Below are 25,029 nucleotides of genomic sequence, written 5' to 3' on the forward strand. Positions count from 1 at the left end.
GTAGTTGCAGCACACGGGCTCAGTAATTGAGGCATGCAGGCTCGATAGTTGCGGCACGCGGGCTCTAGAGTGCAGGCTCAGTAGTTGTGGAGCACAGGTTTAGTTGCTCCGCGACATGTAGGATCTTCCCGGACCAGGGATTGAACCCATGTCCCCTGCATTGGCAAGCGGATTCTTAACCACTCTGCCACCAGGGAAGTCCCTGAGTAAAGAAGCTTTTTAAAGAAAAGTGGACAATCCAAATTGTTTTGCGAAAGCCCTTTTCAAGTATAAGAAAGCAGGACACTTTTGTTAAACTGTTAAAATGATATGCATTAAGTTTAAGTCAAATTTTTGATAAAGTAAAGATCTAAATTCTTAGTGATTTGTGACATATCAGGAATACTATGTAAAAGCAGTGTCCCTAGTACCTTTATACTTATTTTACAGGAATTGGACTATAATTTTATTACGTTACATAATTATCAGGACTTGTAAATGTCTTCATACATATGACAGTTAACATAGCTGTGATTTGTTCCAGAGCAGAGTTTTTCACCCAAGGAACACTCAACATTTATAAAATTGCTCTTTTGGAACAATTTTGTGATTGACTTTCCAGTAATGTTGCTAGGTCTTCATTGCAGGAAGTAAAGCATTTTTTAGTTCACTCCAGGCAATTGGTTATATAGACCTTGGTTAATGTTATTTACAAATATGACTCAGGAGCCTTATGATAATGATGGCTATCATTTCATGGCAGTTAATGGGGGGCGAGGCCAAGAGTTTTAGGGGGGGGACTTGAGCATCCCCCAGTTTTGGTGTGGGGGGCAGGGAAGTCCTGGAACCAGTCCCCCCAAACCTCACAGATACTGAGGGGTGATGGTCTTCACTAAACCAAGACACTGACTACTTTTACTTTAATATGAATTTCTTAAATCTGATCTCTCCTCAAGTGTATAACGGAGAATAATTTTAGAACTCAGCCCTTTGAAGAGAAGAGACCTCAATAGACTACTATACTCATTTGTTTTGCATAGATGGGTGATGCCAGCTTCATTAGTTTGTGAGGGCTGCCGTAACAAAATACCACAGACTGGGTGGCTTAACCAAGCAGACGTTTCTTTTCTCCCATATCTGGAAGTTACAAGTCCAAGGTGAAAGTGTTGGCTGGTTCAGCCTCTTGTAAGACCTTTCTCCTTGGGCTGCAGGTGGCCGCCTTCTTGCTGTGTGCTCACGTCACCTTTCCTCCATGCACACACATCCTTGGTGTCTCTTATAAGGACGTCGGTCCTTTGGATTGGGTCACTAACCTAACTGCCTCATTTTAAGTTAGTCACCTCTATGAAGGACCTATCTCCAAATACATTACATTCTGAGGTACTGGAGGTGGGAACTTCAACATAGGAGTGTTGGAGGGGACGTAATTTTGTCCATAACGCCAACATTTGTGTAAGAGCTAATGTTTGTTGCATACTGGCCATGTGCCAGTTACTGAACTAAGTGCTTAATACACACCTTCTGATTTCACGTGCACCTTAGCCCTGTGATTATTGGCATCTCTATTTTACATCTGAGGATGCAGAGCTTAGAGAGATTAAGTAACTTAGCTGAGAGATGGGATTGAAATTCAGGTTGTTTGGGCTCGAGTGTCTGTTCTCTTAGGCAAGAACTGGGTACTAGAAGAAAAAGCACAGAGGGAAAAGGGTTAAAATAGAAAGTACAAACCTGTTTTGCAGTGTCCACTAAGTTCTTGCTAGTAAGTAACCTGCGAATTGGAAAATCATTTAATGCCAGCCCTGGTTGACTATTAATTTTTTCTTTAAAACTTGGGAGGAATTTTTGGTTTTAAGATGGAAACAGTGAATGGAGCTAAAGATTTTTAGCACATGATTTGTAATTATCAAAAACAAATTTGCTTTATTTTCAGGTTATTCAAAATCCCTTTCTGCTTTTTCTCTTTTGCAGAAGATTCTAGTGTTCCAGAAACCCCAGAAAATGAAAGAAAAGCAAGTATATCATATTTCAAGAATCAAAGAGGAATTCAGTATATTGATTTGTCTTCAGATAGTGAAGATGTTGTTTCCCCAGATTGCTCCAGTACAGTTCAAGAGAAAAAATTCAGCAAAGACACAGTGATTATAGTGTAAGCAACTTAATAGATTCATTATGTTTGCATGTATAAGACTTTTTTTGAGAAAAAGTTACTTAAACTGAAAATTTTTGATGACTTCCCCTCTTTTTTGCCTTTTCCTGACTGCATCTTCATCATTTTTCCCTAACTTAAGAGATGTAGAGAGATGTGCGTGTGTGTGTGTGTGTGTGTGTGTGTGTGTGTGTGTGTGTGTGTGTGTGTGTGAGAGAGAGAGAGAGAGACTCTGGATAACTGATTTTTTTTTTTTTTTTTTTTTCCGCCTGGGCCATGCACTGTGGGATCTTGGTTCCCCAACCAGGGATTGAACCCAGGCCACAGCAGTAAAAGCACCAAGTCCTAAGTACTGGACCACCAGGGAACTCCCATGGTTCTGATTTTCAATAAAAAGTTCAGTGAGAGCAAATATTTAAGTTTCTCATTCTCCATAGATAGAGAAATTATTTTCACAAGTACCTTCAGTCACTTGTAACTTTTCTGATTTGTTCTTGAATCCTAGAGTCAAAGCATTTTAACATTTTTGGGACACATTCATTGAGCTAGCACGGAGCTTTGTATTTTAGATAGAAAAACAGTAAATAAATTAAAACTGCAGTATGTCAGATAATACATATGATGAGCAAACGGGAAGGGAAATACAGGGTTTGGGGCCAGGGTAAGGGCATGGTTTCTAAAGCGCATGGTTGGAAAAGGCTTCATTAAGAAGTTGATGCTTGAGCAAAGACGTGAAGGAGCTGAGAAAGGGAGCCATGTGGATATGGTGGGAGGGACATTGGGAGTAGCCTGTTTAATGACCCTGAAGTAGTATTTTGCCTGTTGGTTTTGAGGCAAGTGGGCGGGGGCGGGGGGGTAGTGGTGGCTAATGATGCGAAGTGAAGGACCTGAGGTCAGAAGGTGGGGAGTGGGATAGGGAAAGAGCTTTATCATGTTAAGCCCACAGGCTGTTTGGCTTTTATTCTGAATGAGATGGGAAGCGAAAGGAACATACTGAGCAGAGGAGTAAAATGATCTGATCTATATGTTTAAAAGTGTTTAAGGCTGTAGGGGAGTCGTAGTAGAAGCATGAATACTGTTGTAATAACCAGGGCAAAAGATGGTGGAAGCTTAAACCATGCTAGTAGCTATGTAAGTGGTTAGATTCTAAATATACTCTGAAGGTAGAGCAGAGAGGATTTATGGATGGATTTCAGATGGAATGGGAGAGAAGGGAGTCAGGGGTGACCCTCGGATATTTGACCTGAGCCACTGGAAGGGTGGCGTCAACACTACCTGGGATGAGGAACGCTGCCTCGGGCGCAGCGGGGAGCCTTTCGAAGGCAAGGTCAGCGCCTCAGCCTCGGACGCGCTGCGGCTGAGGAGGCTCTTGGGCGCCCGAAGTGGGCTTGTCAGGTGGGCGGTTGGGTCTGTGACATTGGGGTTCTGGAGAGAGGTCAAGGTTCCACATCTGAATTTACGAGTTGTCAGGAGACTTGATGTTAAGAGGTCCATGATTAGATGAAATCAGTAGAGACACTAGTGTAGCTGGAAAGCAGAAGATGTCTTAGTTGAAGGACTTAGGCCAGGCGAACTCTGGATTTTAGCGACAGGAGATGAGAAGAAACTTACAGAAGACTCTTAAGAAAGAGCAGTCATTGAGGTAAGAAAAAAGTCAGAAGGTTGTGTGATCAGAAGCTAAGTGAAGAAAGTGTGGCAGAGGTGCAAGAGGTTAACACTGTCCACTCCCAAGATGAGGATTTCCTCTGAAAATGAACTTCTTTGTGTATATAAGCCCTGATGAACATGCCTTTACCCTGAACTTCACGCTGAAATAAAAAATAGTGATGATCCTGTGTGGTAAATCCTGAGGAAAATTGATATATTAGCACTCCAAATTTTACTTTTTATTTTGAAAAAAATTTAAACTTACAGAAAAGTTGCAAGAATAATCCATTTCCACATCCTTTTAAAAAGACGAAGATTCACCCATTGTTAACATTTCCCCACATTTGCTTGTCACCTTCTTCATACAATAATAAGAATTATAACTGAAACCTTTGCCTCTAATAACTTCACATTTATCTCCTAAGAGCAAGGTCATTCTCTTACATAACAAGAGTAGCATTTCTTTCTTTCTTTCTTTCTTTCTTTCTTTTAATTTTATTTTTATTTAGTTATTTTTGGCCACACCTCGTGGCTTGCAGGATCTGAGTTCCCCGACCAGGGATCGGAGCTGGGCCCCGTGAGTGAAAGCTCTGAGTCCTAACCACTGGACCACCAGGGAGTTCCCTCCAAAAGTAGCATTTCAAATTCGCAAATACTGATTAACGTTGGTACAGTAATATCATCTAATATATAGTCTGTATGTAAATTTTACCAGTTATCCCAATAATGTTCTTTCCAGTAGTGCTTCTCAGAGTACTGGTTTCCCAGCAAGGAATGTGCCCTAGGATGTAAATCAATGTACCCATTCCTTCACCAAGAAAGTCTTGTAATGAAGAGAAAAAAAAAAAAAACTGAACTAAGCAATGTGCTTAGTAATGTGGTTGTTTTTCCTTCTGTTTTAAGTTCCTTATCTTGTCACGGACAGGTAACAGACAGTTTGATTTCGAGGACTAGCAGTCAGTCCCTGGATCATATTTTGAGTGGTACTTTATAGTAAAGTTTTTTCCAGCATCATACATTGGGTTTAGTTTTTCATGTGTCTTTAGTCTCGTTTAATGTGAAAGTTTCTCAGCCTTTTTGATTCTCATGATAATTGGCCTTTGAAGGTAACAGGCCAGGATTTTTAGGATGTCTCTCAATTTCTGCACCCCTGTTGTTTCTTCATGATTAAATTTAGGCTAAGTGATAGGAGTTACATAAATGATTTTGTGTCCTGCTCAGTGTGTTATGTTAGGAGGCACAGTGATAACCAGTTTGTCTCATTGGTGAAGTGCACTTAACCACTCAGAAGCCTGCCGGGTTTCTCCTATGAAGTTAGCCATTTTCTTGTTTTTAATGATTAAGTAATCTCTGGTGAGATACTTTAAGACTGGGTAAGGATCCTTTTCCTTAGCAGACTTCCCTTCGATAGTTGTAGCACCTATTGGTGATTCTTGCCTGAATCCGTTACTACACTGGTAGTTGTGAAATGTGGTATTCTAACTAGCATTCTAGAATTTATACTTTCATTATTTGCTATTCTACTGTAGATAGTTTTCCCTTTTCTCCTTATTTATTCATATATTTATTTAGCACAGTAAATACAAAAATGGAATTATAGGTGCTTTTTTGCTCAAGTGATTATAATCTATTACTATTACTCATTTTGATGCTGAAATTGCTCAGTTTTGGCAGGTGAGGGCCCCTTTACATAGACTCTGCTTTTGAGAGGTTCCTATCATTTTTTGAGCCTTTCCCTTTTGGCGCAAGATGTTGCAGACTAGTGTTTTCCCGACTCCAAGCCTGAAATTAGAATTAGCCATTTCTCCAAGTAGCACTGGTTCCTTTTTAAAGGAATGGTATTTGGAAATCTGTGGACTAGGTGTGTCCTTTCTTTGCTATTGAGTGAAGCAGGGGATTATGTCATTGCCCTTTTAGCAAGAGTGGGCTAGGATATAAGAGAACGAGAGAATGTTGTCTGTTTGTTTGTTTTTTAAGTCATGAGTTTATAATAATATATGTTATTCTAATCTGCTACTACAAGGCTCCTCCTTGCCTCTTCTCGTGAGCACGTGGCTTCCACCAGTATCATTATATTTGCTAATTTGTTCAGTCACTCAATGTACATAAAATAGTTTCAGAATTGCTGTCGTCACGCTTCTTGACCGCTAAGCTCACTAAGAGTTTAAGATTTGTTTATAAGTTTGATTTTGTCTTTGGATGAGGGTATATGGTTACAGTACTTGGCTTATTTGTTTAAATTTTTCTTTGTTATTCACTTGAAGTGTAGTTCAGTCCATTAATTTCTGTTTGTATTCCTTTTAGGGTTTTTCCCTTGTCCCTTTTTAAAAAAAATTCACTTTCAAATATTTAAAATATTAACATAGTTCCAAAAATTAAAACTTCATGTGCAGTGTGCTTAGAGAAGTATTAACTTTCTGTCCCTTCTCCTTCTGACCCCTTCCTCCTCCTACCTCAGAACTAACCAGTTTGTTTAGTTTCTAGTCATACTTTTGCTTCTCTTTCATGTGTCTTTTCTTCTTGTTTCCTACACAGAAGATAGCACTGTGTCTTGTATTGTGTATGTATAGATATATATGTACATTTATTCTCTGTTTTATTAACTTAGCAGCATATATATCCTGGAAAGCATGTCAGCTCATAAAAATCTGTATTCTCTGTCACGCCTCCAAAGCGCTGCATTGTGTGCGTTGTTCCGTAGTTACGGTCAGTACCCATGCATGGGCCTTTTTGGTTATCAGGATTTCTTAACCTTGACACTGTGGACGTTTTGGACCAGGTAGTTCTCTGTTGTGAAGGGCTGTCCTGTACGTTGTAGGATGTTTAGCAGAATCCCTGATCTCTACCGGCTAGATGCCAGTAGCACCTCTCTGGTCAAGACAATCAAATATGTCTCTAGACGTTGCCAAATGTCCTCTGGGGGCAAAATTGCCCCCCTTTTGAGAACCACTGATATAGATGATAGAAACTCTGGCAATTGCTGCAATCTCAGGAAGCATTAATAGACAAGAAGGATCTGAAGACGGAATCCTAGGTAATACTGGCAGTTCAAGGAGGCGAAAAAAGGAAGAAAGCCTTCTACAGAGATTAAGGACAGGCTAAGAGGTCAAGGGAAAATCAGAAGTAATGATGCTGCAGAACCCCTGGGGTGAGGGTTAGGGTAGGGCTGCCTTTTCAAAGAGTAACAGTGATGAGAACACAGAGGAGAAGACAACCAGTGAAAGGTTCGGGGTGTTCTGGTTTGTGTTTTTAAATCATGTTTGACATTTTAGAGGGTATCATTGCCCTTAGGACAGTTTCACCAAAGTGATGGGGCAGAAGATATAAACCAGGAAGTTGAGAACAATATAGGAAACGCTGAAATAGAAAATCAGCCTTAACAAAATTTGTGAAGGAGAGGAGAGTCTGCTTATTTCACTGCTGTGTCCACAGTGCCTAGAACCCCTGGCACACTGAATGAAATGCAGTCTTGAATGCATTGTAGGCTTGGGAGGAAGAGCTTAAGGAGAGAAAAGATTCAGGAGAGAAGATGGTAGACAAGTTAAGCAGGGCCCTGTAGGAAGTAGAAAGGGCTAGAATGAATCCCTTTAGCACTAAGAAGGGACTTCAACAGAAAGGAATAAGTTGATCTGAGACCGGATAAAAGAATACAAAATGGTCATTCTTGTTCTTGTAGATTTTTTTCTTTTATTTTTAAAGCTTCAGTCATATAAGAAAATACAATAATAGCTAATGAACACTTACATATACCACGTACCTTTAACAATTTTTAATGTTTTCCCTTGTTCCATTATTTCATTAATTATTATTATTAGCTGGAGTATTTTAAAGTAAATTAAAGATACCCCAACATTTCTTCCCTTAATACTTGCTGTACATCCCACTTCCAAAAAACAAGTACTATTATCAGTGAACACTTCTCTACATCATCTAATTCCCAGTTTATATTCAGATTTCATGTGCTTTGTAGCTAGTTTTTCAGAACAGAATCCAAATAAGGTACATTTACTGCATTTGGATGTCATGACTCTTAACTATCTTTTGATCTTAAAATAGTCCACTCCCCTCCTCTCCTCTTTTTTAAGAATTTTAACTTATTGAAGAGATCAAGTCTTTTAGACAACATAGACTTTTCTGATTGCTTCTTCATGCTGGTATTGAATTTATTCCTCTGTTATTTGTATTTCCTGTAAGTTGGGCATTAAGTCCAAGGCATGGTAAGATTCATTGTCAACAACAAAAGACTTACTACGTCAAGGGCACCTCAGTTTGCCCCGTGGAATGGTGACGAGTCTGCCCACTTGGTGAAGGCAGTGGTGGTCGGAGAGCGCGGGTACCTTTAGAGTGGTTTTTCCAGCACAGGACTGGGAAAGCGTTCAAACCCGGAAGCTTCCGCGTCCTCGGTGGGCTGAGGCGCAGAATCGGTTCGGGAGCGTGAACGCGGTGAGGCAGAGTGAAAAGTTAGCGATGAGTACGTAAGGAAGGAAAAGCCTGGGTGTAATGGAAAGGGAGATGCGTGTAATGGTCTTCAAATACTGAAGGCCAGACCGGTGTTAGAAGAAGAGATTGATTTTACCTTGTTGCTTTAGAACGAAGAAATCAGGAAATCAGCCTAGAATCTTGTTAAAATACATATTCCTGGGCTTCCCTGGTGGCGCAGCGGTTGAGAGTCCTCCGCCTGCCGATGCAGGGGACGTGGGTTCGTGCCCCGGTCCGGGAAGATCCCACGTGCCGCGGAGCGGCTGGGCCCGTGAGCCGTGGCCGCTGCGCCTGCGCGTCCGGAGCCTGTGCTCCGCAACGGGAGGGGCCACAGCAGTGAGAGGCCCGCGTACCAAAAAAAAGAAACATATTCCTCATCCTTCACAATCTGTTTTTATATGTTTTCAGGGGATTCTTAGGCATAACCGGTGCCCTAACAGGTACAGCTGAACCAACATGAATAAAGTATAGAGAAGTTACTAAAATACAGGTCCTGGATATGTGTTTAAGAGAGCTGTCCAAAAATAGAATTGCTGCATAGCAAAGTCTGCATTCTCTGGCACTAGGAATATACTTAACTATATTTCTTTCTTTGATTTTTATAACTTCTCCCCATTTGTTATACTTCTGCTTTTTGATCTTCAGAACGCTTACTGTGGTAGAAAATCAAAATTTCAAAATGAGATTTTTTTGTTTGTTTGGAAAGACACGAGTGAAATTTGGCTCACAATGTCTTTTATATAGGATAAACATATGAAGTGAAATGTAATGAGATTAAGTTAGTTGTTGTTGCATGAAGCCTTATGTAAAATAAATGCTCCCCGTCTGCGGAAGAAGTGTTTTGTTCCTGGTAGACAGTCCGATATTGAATGGGGCCATTCCGATTTTAACACTTAGATTCTGATCACCTAGCTAGGATGTGAAAATTCTTTTATCTGTGTCCTAGTGTATGCTTCAGAATTTCTCAGGAGCAGCATGACAACATTCATCTTTTATTCAGGGTACAGGTGAGAAAGTAGGAAAGAGAAAATGGGTGTGCCATGGATGAGTGTGGATCTTAACACAATAAGTGCAGGGTTTTGCTGTTCTTTTCTATCCCAGCCCAGATAATTTGAGATATGTTCAAAGTGTGCTGACTTTGGGAATGTAGATTTATATGCACAACTGTACTGAAATGAAAAAAGTCGTTTTAATCTTTGACAGTATAGATTGCATTTATTATTGAAAAGAACTGCAAATATACTGTATTTTATATATACACATATATACAATTATAATGACATAACTTCAGTAATACATTAAAACACTGTTTTTTTCCCTCTGAAAATATTTTTAGTTCTGAGCCATCTGAAGATGAAGAGTCCCAAGGCCTCCCCACCATGGCAGGTAGAAATAATAATGATATTTCAGAATTGGAAGACCTTTCGGAATTGGAAGATCTTAAAGATGCTAAACTTCAGACCTTGAAGGAACTTTTTCCACAGAGAAGTGACAGTGATTTACTTAAGGTTATACCCCTTTATAGTAATTGGTTATTATAGTTTTATTGATGATTAAAATGTCTCCTATATCCAGTGCTGTATTTAGTGGATAGTCATTTTTCTAAAGATATCTTATGTTTGAAGATGATTATTAACTTGAATATTTAATAAAGGCAAATGCCAGAGATTTACTTGTTGAGTCTTATAGTAGGTGAGGTTTATTCACCTATAAATAGTAGAATCTGGGCTTCTCTGTATCTCACATAGGTTGTGAAGTTTTTGTGTTTGAAGGGTTCTAAAATGGGGACAGCCTTCCTCCCCCCACCTCTCACTAGAAACTCAGAAACATCAGGAGGCTTCTTCCCCCCCCCCCCCCGAAATAACAAGGAGTTGCTATTCACATTTAGTGCATGTGACCAGGGATGCTAAACACCCTACAATACTGAGGACAGTCCTGCATAACAGAAGAATTGCCTGCCAATAGCACCCTTGCTGAGAAATATTGATTGAACTATAGAAACAGAATAAGTGGCTGTAGTTGGACTGTTATGGGTATCTATGTCTTATTATAAGAGCAAATAAAAACTCACCATTCCATTAAGTTTTAGATAGAGAATAAATCTCTGAAGGTTAGTAAATAGTTTATCCCTAGCTCTGCCACTTAGTCATTGAATGATCTTTGGGGAATCATTTAATTATAGGTGCACAGTTTTTTCTCCTTTGTATTTATCATCACCACCACCCACCCCGCCGACAATTCCCCTTCCCCAAGCTGAGGCATAGGAGGTACCGTATCTGTGCGGGCTTGGCAGGTAACTCTGAAGTGGTGGACATTGGCACATACCCTTTCTAAGAGGGGTAGCTGCTCCTTAGCTTCAATAAGATATGACCATGTGGAATCAATGACAGCCTGTTTTTATCAAATAATTCAGATTTTCAAGTAAAGTGAAAAGGCTGGATTTTTATTTGGTGTTGATCATCAATTTAACAGCTTTATGGAGATACAACTTACATGCCGTAAAGATCACCTATTTAAAGTGCATAATTTATTGGGTTTTAGTATATTTACCAAGTTGTGCAACCATCACCATAATCTAATTTTAGAACATTTTAATCATTCCAGAAAGAAACCTTGTACCTATTAGCAGTCACTCTCCATTTCCCTCCCCCAGTCCTAGACAACCACCAATTTCTGTCTTTATAGATTTGCCTATTCTGGATATTTCATGTAAGTGGGAACGTAGAATGTGTGATCTTTTATGACTGACGTTTTGCACTTAGTATAAGGTTTTGAGGTTCCTTCATGTTGTATCTGTACTTCATTGCTTTTTATGGTAACTAAGACAAAACCAAAAATACCATTCAGGTCAAGCAAAACATGTCTGAACCAAAAATGGTCCTAGGCCTGCTAGTTTGAACTCTTTAAGTGTAGACATTCCTTTGTTCTCTGGTATATTTAATATGAATCTTTTTTTCCCAGATCATTTTGATACCTTCTTACTGTTAGCTAAATGAAACTTTAATGGTATCTTGGGTCTACATTTTCCCCTTCTAGTAGCATGGTTTGCCTCCCAATGGGGTTTTTTCCTAGAAAAAGAAGGAACGGATGTAGCCACTAGTAGCAACCCTTAAAAGTGTTGGAAAGAACTTTCAGCAGAATAAACATGATGAAGTAGTAAAATATTCAACATAAAGAAACAAATCTCAGTTTAAAAATACTTTAGCTTGATTGCCAGTTTTTCAGGTAGTTCAAGGGGATTTATTTCCTATAGAAACATTTATCTCTAATTTTATAATTACAGTGGAAAAATAGGATTGATATCAGTAAATGAACTTTGTATGTATATTTCAGTAGTATCTGAAATTTTGGGAATTTAGCCTATCACTTGCTCAAAACAGCACTCTCTTGAAGTAATCTGGATTTCAAGTGATCTCCCATCATTTCAAAATATTTAAAGGTGACATAGGTTACTCTTCAAAGGCTTTTAGACCGACATAAAATAATTCAAGAAGTTATAAAATATAAATTTAGTCCTAGGCTTGATAAGAATATTCTTTGACTATTTTGAAAATGAGGAGGCGCTTACAGGATATCTGAGGATCCAAGATGGAAAACTAGTATAGAAAAGAGCATTATCAATTTGTTTTGAGGCTATTTAATTTAATACACAAATAGCTTATTTTAAGAAGTGAGATCTTTTTAAAACAAGTAGCTCATTGGAAATACAGGAAACTGTAGCAAGAGAAAAAATAGGGTATATTTAGTTTTTTCTGAAATCCAAAATGTTACAGAACAGTATAAAAAATAGTATTTTGAAACTTAATTATGTAAGCCATATATTAATATGTTCTTGAACAATTTCAAGTGATTTAATTTAGAGCAATTTAGAAATAGAGCAAATTTCAAGAGTCCTTTATCCCACTCAAGAAGTATTAGATTAAAAAAAAATTATGCCAGAATTGTGGTTTATTTTATATGTCTGTCAGTGTCTCTCTCTCTCTCCCTCCTTCCCTCCCTCTCTCCTTCTCCCTCTCTCTTTCCCTCTCCTTCCCTTCCTTTGTCTCCCTCTCTCTTTCCCTCTCCTTCCCTTTCTGTCTTTCCCTCCCGCCCCACCCCCCCATACACACAGTGCCTGGACTCACTCATAGGTAGGAAGTTTTTGAGACTTTAGTGCACAGCCTTGCAATTAAAATAACAAAACCTTGAATACACTTACATAGACTATGTTTTATTTTTTGCTTTAAAGTGGTGATAAGTAAATCTAATACATTTTAAGATATGCTTAGATAAGTTCAGACTTTTTAGATAAACCAGATTTTCTGAAAATGTATCGTAGGATTTAATGAACTTAAGCTAATATGTATGTATATTTCTCCACTCTGTATATTTAATATATTCGTTTTTCAATATTTGGTAACTTTGTGAAATAATTCTTAAAGTATTATTTTTAAAACATTAATCTTTTCTCATTTTGTTAGTTAATTGAATCAACCAGCACTATGGATGGAGCAATTGCTGCTGCCTTGCTGATGTTTGGTGATGCAGGTATGCCTGACTTAGTTTCATGCCATGCTAACTTAACTAGTTATATAATAAATATCTTCTCATTTTAATATCACTCTTTAATTTACCAAGCTCCTTCATGAATTCTTTTAGGAACCTTAGGAGGTATTAGCAGCTTCAGAGTTTTTAGATGAAAATTGTGAAGATTAAGAAGGTTTTAAAAAAAAAAAAAAAAAAGTTAAGGGAATTACCTGAGGTCATACAGCTACTTGGGAACTGGATTTTCTAGGTTGATTCCCCCCCCCCCCCACCAAAAAGGGAAGGGGGTTGGGCTTCCCTGGTGGTGCAGTGGTTGAGAGTCCGCCTGCCGATTCAGGGGACACGGGTTCGTACCCCGGTCCAGGAAGATCCCTCATGCCACGGAGCGGCTGGGCCCGAGAGCCATGGCCGCTGACCCTGCGCGTCCAGAGCCTGTGCTCCGCAACGGGAGAGGCCACAACAGTGAGAGCCCAGCGTACCGCAAAAAAAAAGGGGGGGGAGGGCAGTTTTTTCATTGGTAATTTTGCTTGTTCTCTACAGATCAAATCTCATATCAGTGAAGTTTGGGGAGGTATGTGTTCTTTCTTAAGTGTCCTTTCTAATTGCATTATAGTTTTATTTACATAAATCTGAGTCAGGAACGTAATGTCTTAAGGAACATCCTAGCTGGTAATCAGCATTCCTACATTTAGTAAATATTTACTCTGTAATCTAGGCTTAAAATACAAAAATAAATACATTTAAAGGAGCTTGCATTATAAAAAACACCTCCAATTTTATTTTAGTAAATGCTATCTAGATTTTTTTTGTACATACCAAGCAAGTAAAAATAACCTATAATCTCACTACCAAATAAAGTATTTAAGGAATGAAAGCAAACCTACACACTATTGCACAACACACACACACATTAGATTACAAAATATGATTATAGTATTTGTTTGCATTTTAAGAAAAATCATTTGATGATTTACCATGGATAACTTGTCAGTGCAATCAGATTTATCTAATGGAAAAATGCCTCCATAACATTCCTCTGTGACTACCCAAAGGATTAGTTTATTAACTGTTTCTCTTAATTAGCATTTATGGTTACATTACTTCATTAACTATAGTACAAAAGTAAATAACCTTGTAAGTAAATCTTTATGTTATTATTTCTATAGGCTAAACTTCAAACTAGGGTGCTGCATCAAAGGGTATGCACATTTTAAAACTGAGCATGCACTTCAGTGTTACTTTTTAAAGTTCTGCCAATTTATGCGTCCGTCGACAGTGTGAATGGGCGCCCGTTTTCCTGAGTGGGTAGTTATACAAAAATAGAAAACACCATAATGTGTTCTCATGGGCCCATCATCTTTCTTCAACCATTATCTACCTCATAGTTACCCCCCTAAATGGATTGTATTGGAGTGGATCCAAAGATGACGATATTTTATCCACATGATCTCTCATTCATAACCAAGTCTTACAGTTCTTCCTTTCTCTTTACGTACTAGCTGTGTAACCTTGGGCAGTGTTGCCTAACTCCTGTCTGTCTCCATTGCAGGAAAACAGTATGATAATAGTAGCAAACTCTTAGATTGTTGTGAAGAAGTAATAAAGTTATTGTAAATATCTTACAGTGAGTGGCACACAGGAAGTACGTAGTACCTGTTAGCGTCTTTGTTCTAAGGGCCACCTGATAGTAGGAAATGGTACAGGAGAAGGTTGAGTGTGTCTTCATTACAGTACCCCTACTGTAACAGTTCCTGAAAAATGGTAGGCTCAGTTAACATTTGTTGAGTTGCTAAACGGGGCATTTTACATAGTCTTTCTTGTCTTCATAATGTCTCAGTATTCCAGAATCTTTCCAATGAAAAATTTCTTGAATAACTTTATTCCACAGCAGTGTCTAATCTTTTTTCTCGAGCAATTTATATCATTCCACTTTATTCATTAATTTAACAGATATTTATTGTGCACCTACTACTGAATGCCAGATGCTATTTTAGGCACTGAGGGTACATGCCGAAACAAAATGGACAAGACCTCTGGCCTCATGGAGTTTACAGTCCTTATTAAGTTTGAACTTCAGCTGAGTTTTTTAAATTCTCATTCTTATACTAGACTTTGATATAATTTCTTTTTGTTTTGTTTTGTTTTTAGTGTTAAGTGGCAAATTACAAGGAAAGAAAAAATCAGGTTTTTCTTGTTTTTTTTTAAGTAAACTTTCATGCTTCCTCTTAGAATGGACAGGACAGTCATATATCAGTCATCTTTATCTTTAGACTAGTACACTTTTGAGGTAATGTATAGAATGACAGCTTTGTCTCACCAACAGAAGGCCTGTAAGACATCTTGGACAGTTCCACAAATCTTGATGTTTGACATTGGTTTTACCACAAATTACAGTCTTTTGTAGACAGGATCATCCTGCATGTTAAACAATAAGGGTATCTTTTTTGCATTGCCTTCTGGAAGTTTTCATTTATGAATACTAAGTTATAAAAACAAAAATGTGTATCTGAAGTTTTACGCTGCTTTAAAGGGTAAAAATATGACTTTACTGATGTTGTCAGGAGTCTAGCTATTTCTTCCATTTCTCTATATATGTATGAGTAGGCAAAACATTTTTATGTGACTATCCTGTTATTTTTGCTGTTTTGTAACCTTTTTTATTTCTAAAAGTCTACTCAGTTCTTTATAACAGTGTATCCTGACTTGTCTAATAGCTTATTAATGGGCACTTACTTAGTTAAAAACTTTTGATGTACACCTAAGCAAACATTCTCCATCAGTTTTGTAAATAAATTCCTAGAAAAAGAATTGTTGGACTGAAAGAAACACACATCTGAAATTCTGAGATGTATTATTTAGACTACCTTCCAGAAAGACTGTAACAATTTATAATGTTTAAAAGTGGCTGTTTGCCTGCAGTCTGCTACAACTGTCCTTTTAATCTTAGGATGAAAAAAAAGGGATACTTTCTTTTACCTGTCTTTAGTTATTAATGAGGTTGACCATCTTTTCTCTTTTTTTTTTCCCTGTTGAACTGCCTGTTTGTGTTCTTTGTTCATATTTTCTTTTTTCAGTTTCATGTTTTACTTTTTATTTTTAAATATTGAATTTAAGTAAAATATATTTTTATTTGGGTTGTGAGGTACATATCTAACCTACTTTTGTTCTTCCTGAAATTTGTGATGGGTTCACCCCAACAAAGATGGGACTGTATGAGACACATAATTGGGAAGTGGTATTTAACTTAGAATATTAACTTGTTTTCTTTAGATACATGCACAATTTTTGGTTAATAATTATAAATAAATTTATATGTAGGTAACTAAGCATTGTGGGCTCTTTATGTAACCTTTTGTACTAAATTTTTAGTTATGTGTTTTCTCCCACATATATTTGCAGATATATGCCTGTAGCCATTTTATATACATGTAAAAAGTTGACGCCATAATATTAACCACCGAAAGATATATAAACAGATAATTAGGGCTGAAGAATTCTTTATTGACCAAGAAAAAGCTTTTGTTCTTTTTAAGAAAGGATTAAACATGTCTAGGTGACATGGCATAAATCACCTAGTTTGAAGCTTTTTTTCAGACTTTGAATATTAGAATATTACTAATGGTATTCACTTAACCCCAGCATATATAGATGATAGAGTGGTGGTTATATTTTCCCCTTTTTAAAGTGGATGCTGGCAATTAGTTGGCATATGCAGAATGCACATTTACTTTACGAAATAAAGGGGGAAAAATTTAAGCATGCTTACTTAAAGCATGTAATTACTATACATTGAAATGTTGATGGAATTCAATTTTGTTATAGCCATATTATGAAATTTTCATGCTTACAGCTTAAAAGCTGTCATGTCTGTATTTATTTTGAATATTATATTTCTATAAGTTTTATTTCTAACTGCATAGTTAGGGAACTGATATAATTAATACTGAAATCTTAAACCTTTGTAAGCTTTCAGCAAATGCTTTCATACTAGCACTGCAGTATGTCTCTGGAATTCTCTCTCTGAAAGCGAAAGTACTGAAGAAGTATATGAATGTATACAAAGTAAAAAATACGCAACATAGCTTCTCCAGATCATGTAGATTGAGTTCTTCTCTCAGTCATAACACAATGTGCAGATTTCCTATTACTGTCATACAGTAATACTTTCTCTTGTGTTATTACTTTCTTGTGTTATACTTTCTTGTTTTTAGGTTAAGAGCATTAGTCGCTTGAGCTCTCTGTATCTCAGTTCCTCCTAATTTATAAAATGAGTATATACTTACTTTGTAGGTTTGTTGTGGAAAGTAAATGAAACAGCAGTTTATAAAAGTCCCCTGCAAAGCCTGGTACAGTAGACACTTAATTATTGACAGTTATCTGCTGCTATTCAGATAAGCTGATGGGCTCAATTTTTTTTTTTTTCACTACTGAACATCCAGGCATTGGGGTGGACCTCTTCTTCCTACTATAGAATTACTTTCAATTTAAAGATGTGTATTTTTAGCATTAAATAATGTAATAATGTGATGGTTTACAAATAAGTACATTTTTACAGTGATTTCTACTTCTGAAAGACTGAAAAGAGGCTCTGTTTATTTTTTCTTCAATTCAGTTAACATTTATTGAATGTATATCATATGTAAAAGAACATTGGGCCTGATGTCAAGAGAACTGTCTACAAGTATATTCATTATAACATTTTTGCCTTTGTTTTGCATTATTGATTCTTATAATATCTCTGCAAACTTTGAATGTCCTTCTCTGTTTTAGAAGGTGGTGGACCCAGGAAAAGAAAATTATCTTCTTCTTCAGAGCCATTTGAGGAAGATGAATTTAATGATGATCAATCTATGAAAAAGAAGAGATTGGATCAAGTGAGTTACATTTGAATTGCAACATCAAAATTAGTTGCTTAAGCACAGAATTTGTTGAGTCTGTGGACATACTAAAAATGCACCTCAGTGAATCAGTCTTCTCTCTTACAACTAAGAAAATGTATGGTTGCATCTCACTTGTGACTGATTTTGCTTTCTTTTTAATTTATCCAGTATTAATTGCTTATCTCTGAGTTATAAAATTAACTTAAAAAATTATTCTAGTGGTGTGGTAAAGTACCTTTTGGGGAAAATATACTTTAAATTTTATTTCATAAAATTTAATAGATACATATGGTTGAACAACACTTACGTAAAACAGCTGTTACCAGTACCAGCACCATTTCATACTCCTCAGTGACAACGACTTGTAATTCTTATAGATGACTCCTTTGATATTTAACTGCTTAGCTAAAAATAATACTGGTTGTGCTTTTTACTGGATTATTCTAGTTTTCCATTAACTGCTACTTTATGGAATAGATCTACTAAGAGGCCTCCCTGTGAATGTAGACATAGCCCTCCCTGTCTGCATTCATGACAGCACAATTTCTTTTTGGTAATCAGAATCAAAATCAGTCACCCAGCTAACACAGCCGCCTCCTCCTTTGCCTGTGATTTAGAGGTTCGTGAAACCCTACACGGCAGGTGGCACTCTGTGCCCTAGTCGAATGGGGTAGTTGTGTACCTCCACAGAAGTATTCTTGCCTTGAGAACTAATAATGATAGCAAGTAAAAATTCTGTGAGTTGGAGCTGTGAGGAGCTACTAGTGTAAGAGACTAGGCCCACATTTTAGTTTGCAGACGTACGTATAACGGCTGTAGAAGAAATAGCATCATATTGATTGCTGATTCAAAGCATTTACCTTGCTTGTACATCTGTTGAACAGCATGTTAGCCTTGTAAGGTGTTATCAACAGGTTCACATTCTGAATTTTCATTGTGATACCACTGTTCTGTATGCCAGCTCCTTCTAGGTATTGAGGCACATGGTGAGATCAGTGGATTCCATGGGCATGAATCCATTGATGGACTTTTCTTCCAGTGAAATTAGCTCCCCTGACCAGAAACGTTGATTGTTGTGTCACAGCGTATGGTGACTGAGTTCAGCGTTCTATATATATGTATATGATGCATTCGTTTCCTAAGGACAGTGTAACAAAGGACCGCAAACTGAGTGGCTTAAACAGCAGAAACATATTGTCTCACAGTTCTGGAAGCTAGAAGTCCAAGATCAAGGCATCAGAAGTGTTTGTTCCCCCTAAAGGCTATTCCATCCTTCTCTAACTAGCTTCTGATTTGCTGGCAGTCTTGGGTCTTCCTTGACTTGCAGATCTCTGCCTTATCTTCACAGTGTATGCACCCTGTGTGCTTGTCTATCTCCAAATTTCCTCTTTTTATAGGGACACCGGTCATTGGATCAGGGTCCCACCCTGATGACCTCATTTTAACTTGATTACCTCAGTAATAATTACCTTAGACCCTGTCTCCAAATGAAGTCATAGTCTGAGGTACTGGGCATTATTCAATGTAAGACTTTTAGAGGGACACAATTCAATCCCTAACTGGTGTTGCCACATCCAGGGGGGTAGGAAAGGCTAATCCATACTCAGAGTAGATTTCTGTTACTGTCCCTCTCACGATGAAAGGGGTCGACTGTAATCAGCTTGCCACCAGACAGTTGACTGCATCTCCCAAGGAATGGTGCCGTCGTGGGGACTCACTGTTGGCCTCTGCTCTTGGCAGGTCAAGTACTCACCAGTAGCAGTAGCCGGGTAAATGTTGGTGTGAGAAAGTCTTATCTTGTTGATCTGTGTGCCCAGACTCAGTCCATGTTGCCGTGGCCGTTTGTATGTAGACACATTGAGCGTGCCTCCAGGTGCATCCAAGCATGCATCCACAGTCTTATTTTGGTGTTCAAAGAATGAATCATCTTGTCCGCTTCTGTGATTATTAAGAACTCCTGTGCAGTCGATACATTTGCCGAACATTCATATGGGGTGCTCTTACCGTTACATTCTGTTCTCAGAGGAACTTCTAAGTCCAACCGTCACCTCTTCCCTGGTCTTCCACTCTGTCCTTCCCCTCGGCTGTTGTCCCCGGCATATCTTCGATCTGTACCTCTAGCCGTCTTTTCTACACAACATGGAGGATAAGCTGTGCTCCCTGAGGCTGTGTGCAGTGCTGCCGTCTTAAATGGGAGTATATTGTGAACAGTTGTTCACATTCGGCTGGTTCTAGCAGTTACGTAAACTCTGCAAAACAAGTTCAAGATTTTTCTCCCACTTCCTCTGATCATAACGAATTCTGCGAACCGCAGTGGATATTGGTTGAAGGAGGCTTTTTTTCTTTTGCCTCCCAAAACCTCCTCTCTCATACAGTCTCTTGGTAAAAATGTGTTAGCAGTATTTATGGCTTATTTAAAGTGAACATTTAAGATACTAATTACTGTAATTGAAGGTGAGAATGCAGATATGGTTATAGAATTTGGGAAGAGATTTAACATTGGAGCGGCCGTTGCCACCATTTTAGAAGCCTGCAGTGATGTAACAAAAGAGTGTTTGCATTATGTATCGTGGAAAATTTTTCTTGACTTGATTTTGAAGAACTTGAACCTTCAGAGAAATTTTTTTAAATTCACAACAAGCTGTTGGCTTAGGAAAACATGTTGGATTTGAGGAGGTAGAAAATGAAGATGTTGAGGAGCTAGAGTCCCACCCTGGTGATCTAACCACAGAAGACTTGGAATAATTTGCTGCTGACGGCCATGTGGATGCGGCTGATGATGATGACAGTGACAGTGAAAATCAAAAGTTTACACCTTGACGGATTAACAGTTACCAAGCATTTTAAGTGTTGAAAACAGTTTTGCTGTTTACTTCAGCCTTGTCTTTACTGAAGACAGTGGCGCTAATGCTGGACGCGGTACGAGACTTGTTCATGGCATCCACTTGCATCTTGAACCTAACAGGCAGCTTTATTTTATTTTTTTTCTTAAATATATATATTTTTAAATTTATTTACTTTATCCATTTTTTTTGGCTGCGTTGGGTCTTCATTGCTGCGCGCGGGCTTTCTCTAGTCGAGGCGAGCTGAGGCTACTCTTCATTGCAGCGTGCAGGCTCCTCGTTGCGGTCTCTTGTCTTGTTGCAGTTGCAGAGCGCGGGCTTCAGTAGTTGTGGCACGTGGCCTCCGTAGTTGTGGCGCGCGGGCTCAGTTGCTCCACGGCATGTGGGATCTTCCTGGCCCAGGGCTCGAACCCGTGTCCCCTGCATTGGCAGGCGATTCTTAACCACTGTGCCACCAGGGAAGCCCCCGGCAGCTTTAATATGAGAGGAGGAGGCTAGCAAAGTTAGCAGAAATTTATTGATTTTATTTATTTGTTTATTTTTAAGTTAATATTTATATTTTCAGCCGTACAGCAGAGATAGCACAAGGACAGTGAGTCATGCCTTTCCATAACTGTTCATTTTCAAATAACCGTTCATCTACCATTTCATAGTAACTCATAAGCTACAACTCTTCCAATGTTAACATCCCCAAGCAAACTTGAGTTCATACTTATTGTAGTATTTACGTATTTCTTAACCATTTAATGTGTAAAATTATGCTACCCTTCTTTTAAGGTTTCTTCCTCTTTTTAAATGTGTCACTAATGAAGTTTTTGAATGTTATACCTCTAACACAATTTTTCTCAAACACGGTAGCTTTTATTTTCATGATTTCGCACGTGCAGTAACTTTTGGAAATGGACGTGTCATGTTATAGCGGAACAGACTGTAGCTGTCCGCAGAAGAGGGCGGTGCCTGTCTTTGAAGCCGTGTGGGTCTCTGCCATGGTCTCCCTGTTGGGGATTTCCAGAGACTTCAGCACAACATCCTTATGAGCCACAGATTCTTTGGGAATCACTGCATTTACTTACTGGTCACAAAACCCAAGTGACCAAGGACCTTGCACTGCACCCTGGATCTGCTCCAGAGCCTTGTCTTAATCTGGGCCCCATTCCTGACAGACTTAAGGGCTCTTCGTAAACCGATCAGAGCGGGGCACACTGTACTGCAGTGTACATTGCCTCCAGGGTCCGAAGAAGCCCGCTGACGTGTGGTGCCTCTCTCTCAGAGGCACCAGTGCCAGCCATCTGTCTTTTTGTTTTTCTTTTTTTTTTCTTCCCCAGAGTGGAATTTGCAGCATACTCCAGATTGGACCCCTGTATAACTCATGAAAGTGGTGGGCCCAGGATTTGAGGGTGGTAATTTTCTACCCTAGCCTGCATGTTTCTTACTCAGGCCCTCTAAAAGTAGCCACTGCTTCCTCCTTATCAAGTCCAGTCTGTGTGACGTCTTCAGTATAGAGGATCAAAGTGATACACTGTGGACTGTGCAAAACTGTCAAAGTCCTTGAGTACTATTTTATGGAAGAGTGATGGAGATTTACCATAGCTTGGAAAACAGTGAAGGTGTATCCATCACGGACCCTGCCCAGACAAAAGCAGATTGCTTCTGCTAGTCTTTTCTGATCACTGCCAGAGTAATAGTCTCGTAGTTATACTGATTTTCTCTAGTAAAAATAGCAGCTGGTATAGCACCTGCGGTTGGGGTCGTCACCTGTTTGTTGATGATAATCTAAACCACTTCTCTGTGACCCGTTCAGCTTTTGTATAGGCCACGGAGGCACATCACCCTGAGATCTGGGAGGGTGGAGACAGTCTCTGCAGTTACCTCAGAAATATGGTGTTGCTGCTGCTGCTGCTTCAGAGGGACAGTGCTAGTGCCTTAGATTCGGTATTTTCTACAATTTTGGCCCTTAATCCATGGGTCAAGGAGCTAACGTGGGATTTCTGGCAGTGACAAATTTGTCTGTTCCAACTCTGCATTCTGAAACCAGAAAAATAACCACAGGATTGATTCATAACCCCTGGACCCACTAAGACGATTTGAGCCCAAAGGTTGTGTATCACCTGGCTTCTGTAAAGCTCGAGCATAACCACTGAACTGCATAGGCATTTTCAGTCACCAGGTATTAGCAGAGCTGATACAAGTGTGGCGTCCAAGGGCAAAGAGCAGATCGGCACACGACCTACTGAATGTTTTAATTTGTGCTGTCACATATTTAATTCCCAAAAGATATTTACTGTTTTCCAAATTTTTTAACTTTTTTTCTTTAGGTGAAATTCACATAGCATAAAATTAACCGTTAAAAATTCAGCGGCATTTAGTACATTCACAGTGTTGTACAGCTACCACTCCTATCTAGTCCCAAAACATTTTTATCACCAGTGACAGCCTGCGCTGCGTTTTTTAAGCAGTTCCTCCCCATTCTCTTCTCCCCCTAGCCCTTGCCAACCACCAGTCAGTTTTCTGTCTCTGGATTTACCTGTTCTGAGTATTTCATGTAAATGTGATCATAAAATATATAACCTTTTGTATCTGGCTTCTTTCACTTGGCTGGATATTTCTGAGGTTCATGCATGTTGTAGCATGTGTCACTACTTCATTCCTTTTTTAGGGCTGAATAATACTCAACTTTATGTGCATACTACAATTTGTTTATCTCTTCATACTTTGATGACGTTTGACTCATTTCAAATCATGAATGTGCTATGTGAATGACTAAAGTTTAGGAAACACTTAGGTAATGGAAAAACACTGATCTAGGGTTAGACACCTAAGTTTCTATTTGTACCTCAGCTGGTTATTATCCATCTGTGACCTTTAAAAGGGTTGTTCTTCAAGATTCAGTGTCTTCATCTGCAAAGCGAGGATGCCGGTATGAATTTTTGATGTCTTTGAAATGCTTTCTCCAAATATTAATGTTTTATTATTCCCCTGCTCAAAATCCTCTTGCTTTCTGAATAAAGACTGACCTCAGTTTGGCACTCCAGACCTTTAAGCGGTATTAGCGCTGGTCTCATTTTTAAGCTTTATAGCATATCCATGGTCTCTGTGCTCCAGCTGACACAGGCCACCTACTGTTACAAAAACACGTCTCGTTCTCTTCTTTGCACTTCTAACTTACATACCATCGTATGTCTCTGTCGTGTGGGGCTTCATCTTATTCCTGTGTGCAAGAAAGGTATCGCTCACAACTTAGATATTTCTCTCTTAGTGAAAGAAAAAAATAGTATTGTTGTTGGATAAGAAAGGAGGTAAAAGAGAAAGGATGAAACCGTGCTTTTCTCTCTCATGTTTGTATAGCATGTGGTACAGTTCTTAGCAAAGTAGATAAATGCTTTTAGATTGACTACAATGCAAGATTTTTCTTATATATGAACCCAAGGAATCTTTTTTTGTTTAAATGTGGAATTTTAACCAGTTTCTTCAAATGAAGTTAAGTGACAGAGGAAAGAGATAGTGCGTATGAGTAGCCACAGTTCCCAAATTAATGCTGAATTTATATATTATTTAGTTTTGTATAAGTTTCTTTGTCATTGTGTCACTTTTGTTGTGCCTGAGCAGTTAATATTTAAACCATTCAAGACTGAAGTAAAAGTAAACTTTTTTTCTCTCAGTATTTGAAATTTGTGGAGGATATAAAATTGTCAGCATGGATGAGGTGTTTTGGTTTGGTTTGGTTTGGTTTGGTTCAGTTCGGTTTTTGCCATTAGCTTGGAGAGACTTCAGTATACCTGAATTATTTCGAGTTAGCTTGAGGATCATTCTAGTTGTTTTAGCAGATTTAGCTCATTTTGAGCATTGTGTGAGTGAAGTGTGAGTTACTGGATATGTAGTCAAGGTCTTTCGAGTGATCTTAAACCAGTAATATTTTTTATCCTTAAGATATAAATTTGTCAATTTTCACATGAACAAAAAGAAACATTTTTGGATTCTTCTTGATCGAATGTGAAAACTTCCAAATCAAGTCAAAATACAAATGTGATTGTCTAAGACTGTTGTTATTGATGATATCTTAAATTGGTTCTCTTTTTTACCTCCCCATTTTACCTCCCCATTAGGGAGAGGAATCAAATGAGTCTGCAGAATCTAGCAGTAATTGGGAAAAACAGGAAAGTATTGTGTTGAAATTGCAAAAGGAATTTCCCAATTTTGATAAAGAGGTGAGTAGTCATGTGCAGAAATTTAATCAGTATGTACTAAATGTTTGTATTACGAAATAGTCTTTTGAGATCAACCATGTGAAAAGCTTAGGGTGAGTTTTGCACTGTTCTGATTAAATATTATTTATCAATATTATAAAATATCTTTGTACTGCTAGTTTACATTACTTATTTACCTTATTTGCTAACTATAGTATCAGCATTATAAAGGTAATATCATACAGTCATAACAAACATAACTGTAGTAACAACTGTCATCTCATATAAAATGCACATCCTCTACAAAGCCATCTATAATCCCAAGTCACTTGTTTTAGCTTTCTTCA

At 38.3% G+C, this 25,029-nt stretch overlaps 1 protein-coding gene across 2 annotated transcripts in view; it reads left to right on the plus strand.

The window, feature by feature from the left end:
• The window catches only part of SMARCAD1 (SWI/SNF-related, matrix-associated actin-dependent regulator of chromatin, subfamily a, containing DEAD/H box 1), a 70,323-nt gene that overhangs the window by 13,610 nt on the left and 31,684 nt on the right, over positions 1-25,029 (plus strand). For both annotated transcript variants that reach the window (XM_059066531.2, XM_059066533.2), the window contains exons 3-7: positions 1,948-2,125; positions 9,588-9,759; positions 12,712-12,778; positions 17,546-17,649; positions 24,602-24,703. In XM_059066531.2, coding sequence (XP_058922514.1) covers positions 1,948-2,125; positions 9,588-9,759; positions 12,712-12,778; positions 17,546-17,649; positions 24,602-24,703 — 623 coding nt within the window. The remainder of the gene's footprint in view (positions 1-1,947; positions 2,126-9,587; positions 9,760-12,711; positions 12,779-17,545; positions 17,650-24,601; positions 24,704-25,029) is intronic.

The sequence above is a fragment of the Kogia breviceps genome, chromosome 6, assembly GCF_026419965.1.
Source record: "Kogia breviceps isolate mKogBre1 chromosome 6, mKogBre1 haplotype 1, whole genome shotgun sequence".
Taxonomy (NCBI): Eukaryota; Metazoa; Chordata; class Mammalia; order Artiodactyla; family Physeteridae; genus Kogia; species Kogia breviceps.